Source organism: Vigna unguiculata, chromosome 8 (genome assembly GCF_037176805.1).
Source record: "Vigna unguiculata cultivar grain cowpea cultivar isolate G323 ecotype 2 chromosome 8, ASM3717680v1, whole genome shotgun sequence".
NCBI classification, from domain to species: Eukaryota; Viridiplantae; Streptophyta; class Magnoliopsida; order Fabales; family Fabaceae; genus Vigna; species Vigna unguiculata.
Window position 1 is genome coordinate 38,715,436 of NC_140799.1, and position 15,285 is coordinate 38,730,720.

At 32.6% G+C, this 15,285-nt stretch overlaps 3 protein-coding genes across 4 annotated transcripts; 2 read left to right on the forward strand and 1 right to left on the reverse strand.

Moving 5' to 3' along the window:
• Positions 1 to 593: 593 nt before the first annotated feature.
• On the reverse strand, positions 594 to 7,901 carry LOC114193305 (abscisic-aldehyde oxidase-like). Of its 2 annotated transcripts, XM_028083038.2 has the most exons (10): positions 7,538 to 7,897; positions 5,227 to 6,921; positions 4,496 to 4,755; positions 4,176 to 4,385; positions 3,798 to 4,016; positions 2,713 to 3,678; positions 2,439 to 2,534; positions 2,148 to 2,246; positions 1,230 to 1,419; positions 594 to 1,111 (listed from the first exon to the last, which is right to left on the reverse strand). In XM_028083038.2, the coding sequence occupies exons 1-10, from the start codon at positions 7,683 to 7,685 to the stop codon at positions 885 to 887; spliced, it is 4,110 nt and encodes a 1,369-aa protein (XP_027938839.2). In that variant the 5' UTR covers positions 7,686 to 7,897; the 3' UTR covers positions 594 to 884. The 2 variants fall into 2 exon arrangements, with proteins under 2 accessions (XP_027938839.2, XP_085521463.1); XM_085665337.1 differs by lacking the exons at positions 594 to 1,111; positions 1,230 to 1,419 and having other exon boundaries at positions 2,139 to 2,246; positions 7,538 to 7,901.
• A 2,876-nt stretch (positions 7,902 to 10,777) lies between these two features.
• LOC114195153 (HSP20-like chaperones superfamily protein) lies at positions 10,778 to 12,067 on the forward strand. Its single transcript, XM_028085544.2, has 2 exons — positions 10,778 to 10,941; positions 11,165 to 12,067. The coding sequence occupies exons 1-2, from the start codon at positions 10,842 to 10,844 to the stop codon at positions 11,893 to 11,895; spliced, it is 831 nt and encodes a 276-aa protein (XP_027941345.2). The 5' UTR covers positions 10,778 to 10,841; the 3' UTR covers positions 11,896 to 12,067.
• Positions 12,068 to 13,941: 1,874 nt separating this feature from the next.
• LOC114193797 (uncharacterized) lies at positions 13,942 to 15,158 on the forward strand. Its single transcript, XM_028083738.2, has 2 exons — positions 13,942 to 14,114; positions 14,410 to 15,158. The coding sequence occupies exons 1-2, from the start codon at positions 14,012 to 14,014 to the stop codon at positions 15,036 to 15,038; spliced, it is 732 nt and encodes a 243-aa protein (XP_027939539.2). The 5' UTR covers positions 13,942 to 14,011; the 3' UTR covers positions 15,039 to 15,158.
• The last annotated feature ends 127 nt before the right edge of the window (positions 15,159 to 15,285 follow it).

Consider the following 15,285-nt stretch of genomic DNA (forward strand, 5'->3'; position numbering starts at 1 on the left):
GTTCTTTTATGCGGATTACACTATTTAAACTGATTTGAAGAGATAAATAAATTAAAAGATCATGTTTATTTCAATGAATAAGAATGAAAAGACGCAGGCAAATTCAAAAGAATATCTCACAAATAAATCTCACCACAAATACAAAAATTTATATTTTACTCTTTTATCCTCCTATTTTATCATCATATTTCAATTATTAATAATAATTGTTATATTAATTATTATATATATATATATATATATAATTAATAATTAAAATATTATTTAAAATATAAGAATTAATATATTAATTTATAATAACTAATAATGTATATAAAATGATTACTATTATTAATTAATAATAATTATAATATTGTTAAAAACTAATAATAATATATGTAATTATTATTATTAATTTATATATATATATATATATATATATATATATATATATAATTAATATATAAAAATATTATTAAAATATTATTAAATTTTAATTTTTTTTAATTCATTCAATTGTAATTTTATTAAATTTTTATTATGAAGGGTATTTTAGTAAATTTTAAAATTTATCTACTATAACTTTTTTTTAATTTATCATATCAATCAAATCATTCATTAACTTTTATAAAATTTATCTTCAAATCCATTCCATTATCCTTTAAATTTATTCAAAAAAAACACACATATTCATCTTCTTAAATCCACACAAATTCATCTTCACACTCTCTTACAAATCTATCTTCAGACTCTCTCCCAAATCTATCTTACCATACAAACACAACTTTATTGTAAATCATTGATTAATGTATCATTATTATTATTTTTTTTTTAAATTAAGGACCCACACTAAATTACGTGAATAAATAAATGATGAGAGTTGGGAGTCCAAATTATGATTTTCCTTACCTTTTTACTTGTTTGGTGATTTTCCATTTGAGGTATGTTTGCACAATGTCAAGTCCACAGAGTTCCTTCACCACAGGCATGGTTGCAGGGACCCCCAACTCAAATGTTGAATCTGCTCCATCTTGGTTGCTCCATGAAAGAAGCTGTTTCCTTGCTTCTTTCACTGCTCCTCTTGTGGCACAGTGAATGGAAGATGCTAGAATTAATGGTGGCTCCCCAGATGCTGGACCAACAACAAATTTCATTTTTTAACACTGAAGCTTTTCATGCATGAGTGACGTGAATTCACGAGGAACAATAAATAAGACCAATGCAAGAACAGTTTTTTCTCATTGTCATACCTTTGGAAGAGAGAACACGATGCTGGTGGTGCCCACTGTTGAGGATTTCAACATTAAACTGCATAGGTATGGTGTCTACAGTAGGAATTTTATAGTTCCAAGTGCCGTCTTGCAACACCAAACCATCGAGATTTGTTTCGTATTCTTCAAGCATGAAAAATCCTAAGCCCTGGATGAAAGCTCCTTCAATCTGCAGAAAATAAGTTTGTTAAGAAGGATAAACATTCATAATGAAATAACTGTAACTTGGAAGAGACCACAGAAATTTAATAGGACCTCCAACTGGTTTTTGGTTGAGTTGGTTCTTGGCAAGATATTTTTAGCATAAGGAATTGATGCATCTTTGGTTCTTAACAAGGCTCCTCAACCTCTTACCTTGGTTGTTAACAAAATATCAATCGGAGCTTATTTAGAATTTAATTTAGAGTTAAATATGTTTTTAATTTTTTAATTTTGATGCAAAGTAAAAAATTGTTTATGTACTTTTATATATTTTGATCCAAAACTTTAAAAGAATTAGATATATTTCTCTTAATTCAACTAGGTTAAATTTCTTTGACACGTAAAACATTTAAGGTTGACGTTTGAGCTTTTTACACCATCATTTGACACGTTTTAGTTCAAATGTCAACTTAAAATACCGTTTAACACGTAAAAAATATTAACTTCGTTAGTTAGAAAGATTATATCTATTATTTTTTGAAGATCAAAATGTATTAAAGTTTGAAATATGGACAAATTTCAATTTTGAATCCAAATTTACGAAGTGAAATCATATTTAGCCTTTTAAACTTATAGCATAGGTAATTGTTTGCCCATTCTTTCTGCTTTTTCCACTCCCAGAGAGCCTTGATGTGGTAGGCTGTGTTAAAAACTTATTTTGGGCCTTCCTGTTTATTCCTTATGTAGTCAACTTACCTGTCCTAAATCCACAGCAGGGTTTAGACTCTGTCCACAATCATAAATAATATCTGTTTGCAAAAATCTGGTTTCTCCATTCAGAAGATCAATTTCCACCTGAGAAAAAAATGTCCATTATTTAGCATGGCATACATACGAGACAAGTTGGTTCATTTACTTCAGTAACTTGGTTTGTGCGTAAATATGACACAAACAAACACTTAACATTCTAGAGAAGTAGTAACTACAAGTGTACTCAAGAAAATACCATTTTGATCTGAGATATGCATAGGAAAAAAGACAACTTACTTCACTTACTGCAGCACCGTAATTAAGGTAACCGTGACTGTCATTACCGGGTGTGTACAATGAAGAGGCTGATAAGTTCACAGCTTGCATGTATGCCTGTATGTTAATAAATTGTCAGTGACATGGTAATTAAATAAGAAGATATTCTTTTCTCTCAACTTCATTTCCAATTAATTCTCTGAACATTTTTCTTAATTAAAAGGTGTTAACTTATGTTCCTACCACGTCCATCTGGTTTATCAGTTGAGGCCTAAGGCGATTTAAATACACCTACCTGAAGAACAAGGGTCTCCCACTTGATAGAACCCATCTTCTCCAGCAGTTTTTCTTTAAGAGGCTTTAGTCTCTCCACCAAGATGTTGCAGCTAAGCCTAACTGCTTCGCAACTTGACTCTGATGTAGTGCTCCCAGCAGTGAAGCCTCCTTGAATCATGCTCACAGTATCAGCTTGTACAACTCTTACTTTATCAAAGAGATCTTCAGTTCCTTCACATTCAACAGCACTGAGAGCATATGCAGCCATCTGTTTCACCTTTGTCCAAAGACCTTGACCTATTTCAATTCCTCCAACTTCAACAACCACAGACCCATCTGAAAAAATACTTACTTTTCCAGGGGTTGGTCTCAGAATCACTTTCATCACAACCGGTACTCGAGCAATTCCCCTTTTCTTCCAACTGTTGATCCTGTTAAACTCTTTCACCATTTTGGTTCTCTGGTCATAGTTCGAAGAAACTGCTAACTTACTCCATATTGAAGGCAAGGTATACTCATAAGGTTCACCACTATAGTTCTCATAGAACAACTGAAGGCTTTTGTGCGTGTGAAGATTAATGCTTCTCACAGAATCTACATCCATTGAAAGTGTAGCTGCAACGTTTTCTAAAATAGCTTCAGCAATATGTGATCCCTGCACATCCCCAGGACCTCTCATAGCAGATCTACTAGGATGATTTGTTCTGCATACCTTTATATCAAAAGCTAGTGCACCCCAATTGTACTTTTCAAGTGCAGAAACTGTATTATGTGGCAAAACTGCACTTACATCCACATCGATTCCAGCATTGATCAAAATCTGAAGTTCCAGTGCAGTAATCTTACCATCATTCCTAAATCCAACACTGTATGTTATCTTCATAGGATGTCTTCCTCCAGCCATTATCATGTCTGTCTTTCGATTTAGATACATCCTAACTGGACGCTGTAATTTATGTGCTGCCAGTGCACATGATGTGGCAATCTGCAAGATCAAATTGTTAGTATTATACATAGTTGTTGGTAAATTATAATGAAAAAAAGTGAGAGAGATGTAGTAATGAATAAGATTTTCAAAACATTAAAACATAACTAAATACTTACAGGTATGGATTTCAAGGCCTTTCCACCAAAACCACCCCCAACCCTTCTCGTAATTACACGAACATTATTTTCGGGAATTCCTAGGCATGTTGCTATTGTAGAATGAACAGACTCGGGCAATTGACTCGAGGAGTAAACTGTGATGCAATTGTCTTCATCTGGAACAGCAAGTGCAGTTTGTGTCTCCATGTAGAAATAGTATTGAGACCCAAGTTTCATCTGAATTTCACATTAAATTAGATGGATAACAATGAATGTTATTTGAACATTAACTATTCAGGAGCAAGCTTAAGCATTGTATGAAAACCAGGGCGCATAAAGTTGTGAAATGAGAGAATGAGGGAAAACAAATAAAAGCAAAAAAATATAGCAATGTACCTCAGCAGAAAGAATCTTGTGCTCTGCTTCAGCCATTCCTTTTGATATATCACCAACATGTTTTGGATCGAGATATGGAGGAACTTGAAAAAAGCTAGATCTTTCAACAGCATCTTCAACTGATAGAATAGGTGGCTCAAGATTTTCGGTATCATAATCAACAACAGCTGAGTTTGCAGCAATATCTGCAACTTTCTGAGTATCTGCAACCTAAAGAAGCCATTCAGTGACTAAAATGGTAGTATTATCATATCAATCTCCAAAGAAATGAAAAATATGCTTATACATTGTTGGATCACAACGAGGGATTAAGAACTCACCACAAATGCAAGGCGATCACCAACACATCTAGCTTTTTCTTCTGCAAATAGAGGTGCGATCCCAAATATACTCTTGGATCCAATGTTTTCCCCACCATTGGGAATGTCTTTACATGAAATGATATCCCTCACTCCATCCAGTTGCAACTCAGGCGTGAGTTTTATACTCTTTATCCTTGCTAAAGGTTTTGCACTATAAATGTATGCTCCATGTAAGCAATTTGATGGTGATGGAATGTCATCCACGAACACAGCCTCACCTATATTTGATTATTCACAAATATATAATTGCTACTGAACATAAATTTAAACAACTAAACATGAAAAGTCATATTTCACAGGCATCAAAACAGGAGAATATAAGACACATAAAAACTAGTCTGTGACCATGAAGGTGAAATTTTGAGCATAGTTAGAAGGAAACCAGAGACTTCAAGATGCAAAATATGGATGCAGAATTCATCGTAACCAAAAGCATTTGGAACAAGTTTTTATGACCTTGAAATTGGACCCTTTAGCATAGTTATCTCGACAACATTTACAAGGTACCCAGAGACTATAAGATGCAAAATATGGATACACAGTTCATCATCAGAACCAAGAGCATGGAGAACAGTTATTTCTTTAACTTAGTTGTTTTCAGAGTCTCATCCATTTATAGGATCTAGAGAGGCTCACATGTATACAAATTAACCATCATACATTATAAGACATAATGATAGAAAACACACCTGAAGCTTGTAGTGCAGCTCCTGATTTCACGATTGGCTCGCCGACAGGATGATACTCATGGCCTGCTTCAAGCACTTGCTTGCCAGATATTAGTAAAGTTGGAACTTTGTCATGAGGCACCTTCTTCTGACTTACTTTTAATTCAAATTCCTCAGCAGAAGAATTTTTACCATTACCATTCAAATAACCATTGCTTATTCTTTCAGGACTGTCAATAAGAGGGTTAAAGAACTGAAAAATAAAACCAGCAGCCAAACTTGAACGATAAGCTGTTAATGCGTTATCATCTTGAGATACAATAGTGGCTGTAGTCAAGTTGACAGCATCGTACAGAACGCTAGCACTTAAAAGTTTTCCAGCTAAAAGTTCTTCAACTTTTTTGGCTCTGATTGCATGCTTACTCCCGTAAGCACCAAAAGACAACCTACAAGTATCTATCACAGTTCCACCAGAATCCTTGCATGGAGACACCTTAACCAGGAAAGCAGCATTTAAGTAGGGAAGGGCATTTCCAAGAGGCCGTGGAGAAGCTCGGTATGTTTCAAAGAGGAATCTACTTCTTGGTTCTGAGGATTCACTTTGATTGAGTTCCAAGCTAGGAATTTTAATGCTTAAAAGTACACTTTCCAAGCCCAACGCTGGTCTTTCCAGAAATTCTTCCAGTGTCAGCCACTCAAATTGTGTGCCAGTCATAATGTGAACCATTGCATCTGCAGCAAGAAGTATTACAGCAATATCCGAGGGAAAATTATTCTTTTGAGCCATGACTAAATTGCCACCTACACTAGCTGTGTTCCGAATAAATCCTGAGGCAACTTTGCTCATATGATCAGCAATCTTTTCAAGTATCATTGCATAATCTGAGAGAATCTCACCTCTGATATATTCTCTCAGAACTTCAATAGCTTTAGATATTGCCACTGCTGCTCCAATTTCAATCCCTGTTCGGTCCTTTCTGATCTTTGAAAGCTCAGAAATTCCCCTTAGATCAATGTACTTATCATAGTCTTCTTTATCTTTGTAATATCCCATACCTGTATTACTAACTACAATTTTTATCCGTGTTCCATTAGAATTGTTTGATTTTAACAAACTCTGAAGCTCAGTTAGACTAATGGGTCGGTGCCAACTGTGTTTCTCAGAAGCCAAGAACACATCATGCTTGATTTCCTTCAAAAACGTAGGAAATTTATTACTCAGTTGATTACGATCATATCGAGGCAACATACTAACCTTTAAGTCGTTGTTATCTCCCTTTCTCCAAAACGAGTTAAACCCCAAATCCTCCATATCAACATCAGCTGCAAAGCTTTTGCAGACATCAGCAATTGGTCTGTACCCAGTGCAGCGACAAAGATTCCCTGCAATAGCCTTCTCAGCCTCACTAACAGTTACCTTTGAGAAGCCATCTGGTGGCTCTGCACGATCGGTCTTTTCAGCATTGACAAGAGTTCCAAAGAGGGAAACACACATTCCAGGAGTACAAAAGCCACATTGAGTGGCATGGAATCCTGCAAATCTTTCGTGAATTGGGTGGAATCCTTCTTTAGAATTTCCAATTCCCTCACTGGTTGTTATTGAACAACCGTGTATGCTGCAAAGTAGTGTGAGACAAGAGCTCGCTGTGAAATCCTCAACTTGTTCAAGCACAGGATCGTATCTTGAGATTAAAACTACACAAGCACCACAACCCCCTGAAACCAACAATTCAAAAACATCAACTGCCAAGTTGAAAAGAACAAATAGCACTGCTAAAAGCCACTCTAGTGCATAAACAGAGTATATCAAATTACTCTCACATAACTCTTGAAAGTCATTCTTTGTATTTATTATATTTCAAGCATTCATACTAATAAAAGCTCTAGTTTACAATTTTATATAGTTTGAAAGCTGGTATTTGATACTTAGTTAAATCATATACAAATTGGCGTTTATTATAACTTTCTGAAGAACACAAGTAAACCTTGATTATAAAATTACTTAATTACAAATGTTTGATAATGGTTGAAAGAATTATAAGACTCTGAATGGTTGAACTAAAGAGTTAGGATCTGAGGAACTTAATATATAAATGAATATGAAAAGTAATTGATATAGCTAAAGTGTAATCTATATAGTGACATGTTAACTCTTCCATTGTTTCTTCATCTTAAAGTGACAGTAAGCAGAAAGGAAGAACAAAGCACAAAACTGAAACAGCATGCATCCTACAAGGGCACGGCAACTTTCAACTAAACCATTGAAAAACAAAAAAGGAAAGATTGATATAACCATATATGTATATATAGATAGATATATAGATAGATATACCTTCACCACAACCGAGTTTGACACTCTTAAAACGAGTGCGAGTGCGCAAGAACTGGAGCAAGGTAGTTGACGGGTCCACGTGGGAGAGCTCAAACCTCTCACCATTGACACCAAAAACCAAACTTGTTGGAGTCTTCTGCAGTTCCATAATTCAGCAACTGCTATTTCAGATAGTTTTCAGCAAGACAAGAGAACTTTAAACTCTTATGATGTGTGTGTCGGTAACTGTATATCTTTCTTCACATCGCAGTGTAAAATTCGAAAATGTTGGAGAACATTCAGTATTGTTGACCTTCCTCTTTCTTCTCTTTATCAAAACACTGCACTGCCGTGGAAACATATGCTACCATATCTTGCACTCAGGTTCTGGACCACATCGATCAAGTTCGAATTATTATCCCAAAATAAAATATACCACAACAACTATTCTTCATTATTGGAGGGTTAAATATGTTTTTGGTGCCTAAAGTTTAAGTGAATTTTGAAATTAGTCCCTCATCAAAACTTTATACTAATTTAATCTTTCATTTTTTAAAATGCGTGAATTTAGTCCTTTTAACCAAATTTTATTAAGTTTATATGACGTTTCAAACACAAAAATGTTTGGTTAAAAGTATTTAATTAACATTGAAACAAAAATGTGTCAAATAGTGTAAATAATTTAAATACTATCATGAAATGCGCTTCAAACGTCAGATAAACTTAACAAAATTTGGTTAAAAGGACTAAATTCATCCATTTTGAAAGATGAAAGACTAAACTGGTCAAAAGGTTTGATGATGGACTAATTTCAAATTTCGCTAAAACTTGAGGGACTAAAATCATATTTAACCCTTTTTTTTATAAAATATTTATAAATTTATTTTTTCTTCTTATTAATAATAAGATGAAAATTTTAAAGGTTACCATCGATTATTAGGATTTAGTTAAAATTACTCCTACTTTTTTACACTGACTTTTCTTATATTTATTTTCAACTTAATAAATGATATTGTATTTATTATTCTTAATTACATACAACTACACCATTGAAATAACATTGTTTAGAGGATTATGTAAGTAATTAATGTAATTAATAATTGAGTGACTGGTAGAACAACTGTAGTAGGCATTGTAGTTACTGTCAAAGGGATCATGGCCGAACATATTACTACAAAATTTATATAGGAATTTGGAATAACAAAATAATCCAATTTAATTTCACATAATTTTTATAACCAAGTACATATGATGGGTGGAAAGGTAGGTTGAGCTAGTCTACCAGTCCGCAAAATGGAGAGAGTCACTTGAAATTTTAACCCGTTAGTCTCTTTAGTTTGTTTTTGTCCGTTAGTACATTTTTATTTATTTAATTTTCTATTTTTTAAATTAAAAAAAATTATTTTTTATATGATATTTTGTGTAAATGTAAATATAAAATACTGTTACAAATAAATTTTGCAAATAAAAAACTAAAAAGAAAAAAGTGGTGGGTTAGCTTGCCCTATAACAGAACAAGATGCAATTCCTCACTCATTTTTAATTGGTAGGTCAGCCCACACAATCCATTTTTTGTGGGCCAAGGGAGAGCCTGACCAAAACGAGTGGGACAAACCTGTTTTATCACCCTTACACATTTGGAAGACAAAGTGGGTCGAACTCGATAAACCAGTTTGCCAAAACAGGACGGACCAGGTTGAAATTTTCAACTTCTTAGCTCGTTTTGGCTCGGCCCATCTAGCTTGTCCCTAGCCTACTAGTCCGTTTTTATTTATTTATTTTAATTTTTTCTTATTTTTTAAATTAATTTTTTTTTACATTATATTTTTGTAATGATGTAAATATACAACAATATTATAATTTTAATAATTAACACTTATAAATTAAGTTCCAATTATTAGTTATAATAGAGTTTAACATGTAAATGTGATAATTATTTTAATTTATCCAATCAAAAATATTCATTTATAAGTATACATACAAACTAATTTTATAAATAAAAAGTTTAAAAAAATTAAAATTAAAATTAAAAAAATTAAAAAAATTAAAAAATAAACAAAAAAGTGGTAGGCCAGCCCGCCAGCCTATGGTGGGGCAAGATGCAACTCCTGACCCATTTTCAATTGGCGGGTCAACCCGGCCCAATTCGTTATTGGTGGGCCAAGGGCAAGTCAGGCAAAACGTGTGAAGCTAATTTTTTTTGTCACTCCTATACATATGGGTGGCTAAATGTGTTGTGTTTGACGACCAGTCAAAACAAAACATGTCAAATTAGAATTTTCAACGCACTAACCTCTTTTGGCCTGACTCGCCTAACCCACTAAATTGATAAGCTAAAGGTCAGTTCAAACCTGTGGTAAATTAGTTTAGTTTACGGGTTAAGACCCATTTTAACATCTCTAATTGAATTTGAGATTATAAAGGAGATAGTTTGATCAACTATTCAGATATTAAATTCACATAGAAGAAAATATAATGTGGTGAGCATCAAATAAAATTTCTATGACCTAGTTCGCTTTATAAAAAAATGGTTGTGTCTGGTAAGTCAGAAATTCACCATGTCATATGAGTGAATGTGTTTTTTTTTAGCTTTTGTTATGTTAGACAACTTACTGAAAGTTGTGTGCTAAAGTGTATGTTATATGTTAGTGATTGATGACATGAGAAATAGATCGGTTAAGAGTTAAACACTTTATTTATTTTTGTATATGTACAATGAATTGAACATATGTATCCATAAAATAATATATATATATATATATATATATATATATATAATATATATATATATATATAATATTTGAATGAACTGTGAAAACATTTGTATGTGATTTTGATATACATGTATTTGATATTTTGAAATTACTCTCTTTTATCTTTTATGCACTGTGTGTTGTGTTGTAAATTATAATGATCGTATATACATATAATTTTTTTTTCTTTCTGGTGATACATAATCATTCTTTTGAAGAAGTCGGTTTCTTAAAATATAGTATTTTTCAAATCTTTGTTTGAAAAAGCAATAAAGAAACGAAAATGCTTAACTTTTGTGAAATCAACATATTTGCAGGTTTAGTATCACTTACCTCTTCTCTCATACCAAAGCATATAGTTTTTCGTGCATCAGTGCCCTAATAACAGAGACACAATATTGTTTGCACGAAAAGAAAGTAATAAAGCAAAAGAGAAATAACAGGAACTAGAATTTGCGTGTAAAAATGCATAACAATCTTCCATCTCTGCATATATAAAACCACACTTCTGCAACAAAAGACAGAAAAACAAGAGAACCCAAAAGCAAAAACATCAACTAAAAACAATCACCATGGCACAATCAACAGCTAATTTTGATTACCAAGATTTTGATCCTTATTTTGAATGGTCTGAAGATGAAGGAAGTGCCACCCTCATTGTAATGCTGCCAGGTAAAAATTAACTTCTTTTTCTGTAAAATATTTTCTGTAAACATTTAAATATGTCACTCAAGGATCAAAATGTTCACAAATAGTTATATATATATATATATATATATATATATATATATATATATATATATATATATATATATAATTCTGATTAAAAAGGATGAACATGATGTAAAAATGCTAAGTTTTGTTCTATGTATGTATATACTTTGGAAATGAAAAGGATTCACAAAGGAACAACTGAGGGTTCAAGTGACTTCAGCTCCTATGCTAAGGATCAATGGTGAGCGACAGATTCTTGAGAACAAGCGTCGTCGTTTTTCTAGAGAGTTCTCGATTCCTCCATACTGTGACACCAATGATGTGAGTGCTAAGTTTGAGGGTGGTGTTCTAACCATCAAGTTTCCAAAGCTGATCACCCTAGCTAGGGCACAGCCACAGATAGCTCCAATTCCTCAGAAAGAGAAAGAACAAGCACAAGAAGATCATGCAGAAAAGCAAGAGTCAGTGCAGAAAGAAAAAGAACCAACCAGTGATGAAAAAGAAGAGAAGAAAACAGAAGGGGCTGAAGAGAATGAAGAAAAAAGTGATGAAAAAGAAAAGGGTGAGACGAAAGAAGAAGAAGAGGTACCTAAAGAAATTGCTGAGAAAAAGGTGAGGACTAATGTGGCAGAATTAACAGCACAAGATCAGAAGCCAAAAGCTAAGATAACTCAGAGACTGAAAACAAGGGTTTTAGATTTCACAGTGAGTTTGAGATCAGTGGAAGACCAGGATGTTAAGCAAGGGTTTGGTGGTAACAAGTATGTTAACCTGATTAAGAGGCCAAAGATATTGATGAACATTGGTTTGGTGATGTTATTGGTGATTGTGCTAGGGTTGTATGTGAAAAATGCATTCAAGTATTCATCATCTGAGGGAGGAACAGACTTTGAGAAATTCAAGGAATTTTAATTCTCATGTTCATGTGTTCATGCTTGTGAAATCATGATTGGATTGAATAAAGGAGTGTGAAACTGGTCTGGTTTGAATAACTCTGGATTCAAATGGACCAATTTTCCCTGTGTAAAATAAGAGGTGTTAATCACACAATTGGTATATCTCACGAAATCCTTTTTATTCCTTACGTATGTGAAGATGTCAATGTTTGTTTCCTGTGATATACACAAAAGAAAATATGCAGTATTCTAAATATACACACCTTTTATAGATTTCATGAAACTAACAAAAAGGTTGTTCATATAATAATGTCAGAGAACACGTGACAAATTATAAGATGCTTTAGCACAATACTACGAAAGTACGAAGTAGGAAAGTAGGGCCTATAAATACGTAAACTCAATAATTAAATATTTCCCTGATTTGAGTAAACAAATCTTAAACCACTGTTACAAGTAACAGATGAAGTATAATAACTTGAATCTGAATAAAAGTATAAACTCTTTGATACACAGTGAATTACTATACTGATAAATGCTTACCAAAAAGTATTCAGGTCAATAACATTACATAGGAGTTATTAAGATAGCAATTCAAGTAATTAAAGATATATGCTAATTCCAAAATTATTTTCAACATATTATTTAGTTATAAAAATATCATATAATTTAATAAAAAATATACAAAAGTTAGAAGACAGATAACTTTCAATATATTTCAAAAGTTATTTATATATAATATAAATAAATAACTCATAATAAGGCTTATATATAAGTTAATAACTTCACTTATTACAATGGGAATGCTGCTTCAACTCATTCATTTGGGGTTGTATTCAAGTTTGGTTAAAATATTTTTGGTAGTAATGTAAATAAAGAAGTTTATACTCTTTTCTAAATTAATCAAGATGTAAAAATTTATTGAAATATTAAGAGAGATATGTTTTATCATCTATAAAGATTTTTACATTGAGAGAAAAATCTTCCTTTTATATTTATTTTATTATTAAAATAATTATTAACATATAATATAATATTATTGTACTTGATCTTCTATATTGTGGTGCTCTAGAATTAGAATACATGATAAATTTCAGTTACTCCCACCAAAAATCATCACACAATTGCAGTATTTCCACTAAATTAAGTATATTATCGAGTGATTTTAATATAAAGTTTATATAAGTGTACTTCTCAATGTCTACATAGGTGTGAGTATATATAAAAGCGTACTTTATAAGATATTGCACTTTAAGATCACATTTTATAAAGTGTAAATATCAAGTTTCAATATAATTGGAGTCTCCCCCCAAAATATGGCATTTTTTAAAGTGTAAGATTATGGGTAGATCCATATGCATAAATTTGAATAAGGAAAATATGTTAAATTTTTTTTATTGTTTAAAACTTGATTGTTTTTTTTTTTGTAACTTAACCTTATAATAAATAACTAACTAAGAAAAATAATATAGTACTTAAAACGTTTAAAAAAAATTTACATTAAATTATCTTTTACTTATTATTATAAACAAAAAGAAAATTATTTCACATAAAAAACAAGTAGGAAAAAAAATTCCATTTCTACTTTTCATCAATGTAAAAGTATTTGTCACTCAACAAATTTTGTTGCATTGTAAGAAAAAATGGTATTTTCCAGATCCAAATTGATGATTAAATTTGAAACTTTGAGTTAATCTAGAGAATGATATCTAAGGTGTTTTTTAGTTTTATTGTTCATGTTTTAGAGGGAAACAAAAAAGAAGTGAAATTAGATTGGAATTACACGTGCGAATAGTATATCTTGAGCAGGGAAAAAGCTGGAATTTGTGGGTAAAAGATTTGGTGTGGGAACAAAATTTTGCTTTTAGGTTTTAGCATCACCAAGGAACGAGGTCACCTCCTCTCATTACTAAAGCATAATATTTTCCTTGCACCACACAAACCAAACACTGTTTTGCACCTACGAAAAGAAACTAAAAAAGCAAACAAAATGCTACATTTTGCGTGCAAATTGTTCCTTATTACCTCATCACCTATCACTATAAAAGAACCACTAGGTGCAAACAACATCAACAACACCCAAACATAAATCAAAATCAGAACCAAAAGAGGAAGTAAACAAGGGCTGAAACATGGCTTCAAGGACACAGCCAGCATCTGATTTTGTCTATGAAGACTTCGAACCTCTCTATGAATGGGTTAGAGACGAAAGGCTTGTCAATGTAATGCTACCAGGTAAATGTCCATTCTCATCTTCTCAAACCTTATACCCAGTAGAATCACACCAACTTATGCTTTCAATAGAATCATAAAATCATAAGTTTTTAAGTCTAACTCAATCTCCGCGAATCAGTTTGTAAAGTGACATTTGCATCCCACTTATATATTATGAAATTATTTTATCTCTAATTGACGTGGATCTTTCAAATTACTCGAAACTTATACACCTTAACATTAAGATAGACAAGTTAGGTTTAAAATACACTTTTTCTAAATGATTTTCTGTGATATGCTTTTGAATTATGAGCAGGTTTTAGGAGGGATCAATTGAGGGTTCAGGTGACCTCAAAGCCTACCCTTAGGGTAACAGGTGAACGACTGATCTATCAGAACAGATATCGTCGTTTCAGTTTAGAATTGCCGATTCAATCTGATTATGACACCGATGATGTCACTGCCAAGTTTGAGGGTTCCACTCTATCGATCAAATTTGGAAAACGCTCACTCAATAAGCCCACTGAATCAGCAACAACTCCACCACAAAAGATCGAACAGCAGAAACAAGATACCCCAAAACCAGAAACAAAGACCAATGGTGATGAAGTCTCTGCAGCAGACCAGAAGACACCCCAGAAGGAGGAAGCCAACACTAATAATGGCTCAAGTGAGACAAAAAAAGAAGAAACACCAGCCCCTAAAGCAAGGCCTGTTTCGAGAACCAAAACTAGGCTCATAGATTTTGCACTGGGTTCTGGAAATCAGGTTGATGATGAAGTGGCTGGAGATTCTGACGCAGGGAATAACAAGCGCAAGAAAATTGTGAAATGGATGGTGCTGATTTATGCGGTTGTGGCCATTGTAGCACTTGCCCTTTATGCTAAAAATGCATTCATATCCAATGGAGAATCAGATACAGAATCATTCTTCCAAGACCTGTGATTTTCTTCTTCATCGAGTACTTGTACACGTAAAGAGAACACTGTGTTCGTTTGCGTGTAAATGCATAATTTCTTTCAATAAATGATTAATAAACAAAAACATTATACGACTTCTCATAAATATCTGCTGTATGTTGTGTTGTATTCATTATGTTTTGTTTCTTTTACGTGAATTCACCAGCAATTAAATATAGCACACCTATTTTGTTGTCGTATAATTTAATTTTCCATGGTTTGGCTTCTTCAAA

Excerpts from the sequence above, each read along its gene's own strand:
- LOC114193305 (XM_028083038.2), bottom strand. The coding sequence starts at position 7,685 with ATGGAACTGCAGAAGACTCCAACAAGTTTGGTTTTTGGTGTCAATGGT. Across the intron at positions 2,247-2,438 it reads ACGGTGCTGCAGTAAGTGAA|GTGGAAATTGATCTTCTGAA; the intron begins GTAAGTTGTCTT and ends TTTTTTTCTCAG. Across the intron at positions 1,112-1,229 it reads TCGTGTTCTCTCTTCCAAAG|CATCTGGGGAGCCACCATTA; the intron begins GTATGACAATGA and ends TTGTTGGTCCAG.
- LOC114195153 (XM_028085544.2), top strand. The coding sequence starts at position 10,842 with ATGGCACAATCAACAGCTAATTTTGATTACCAAGATTTTGATCCTTAT. Across the intron at positions 10,942-11,164 it reads CCTCATTGTAATGCTGCCAG|GATTCACAAAGGAACAACTG; the intron begins GTAAAAATTAAC and ends GGAAATGAAAAG.
- LOC114193797 (XM_028083738.2), top strand. The coding sequence starts at position 14,012 with ATGGCTTCAAGGACACAGCCAGCATCTGATTTTGTCTATGAAGACTTC. Across the intron at positions 14,115-14,409 it reads TGTCAATGTAATGCTACCAG|GTTTTAGGAGGGATCAATTG; the intron begins GTAAATGTCCAT and ends AATTATGAGCAG.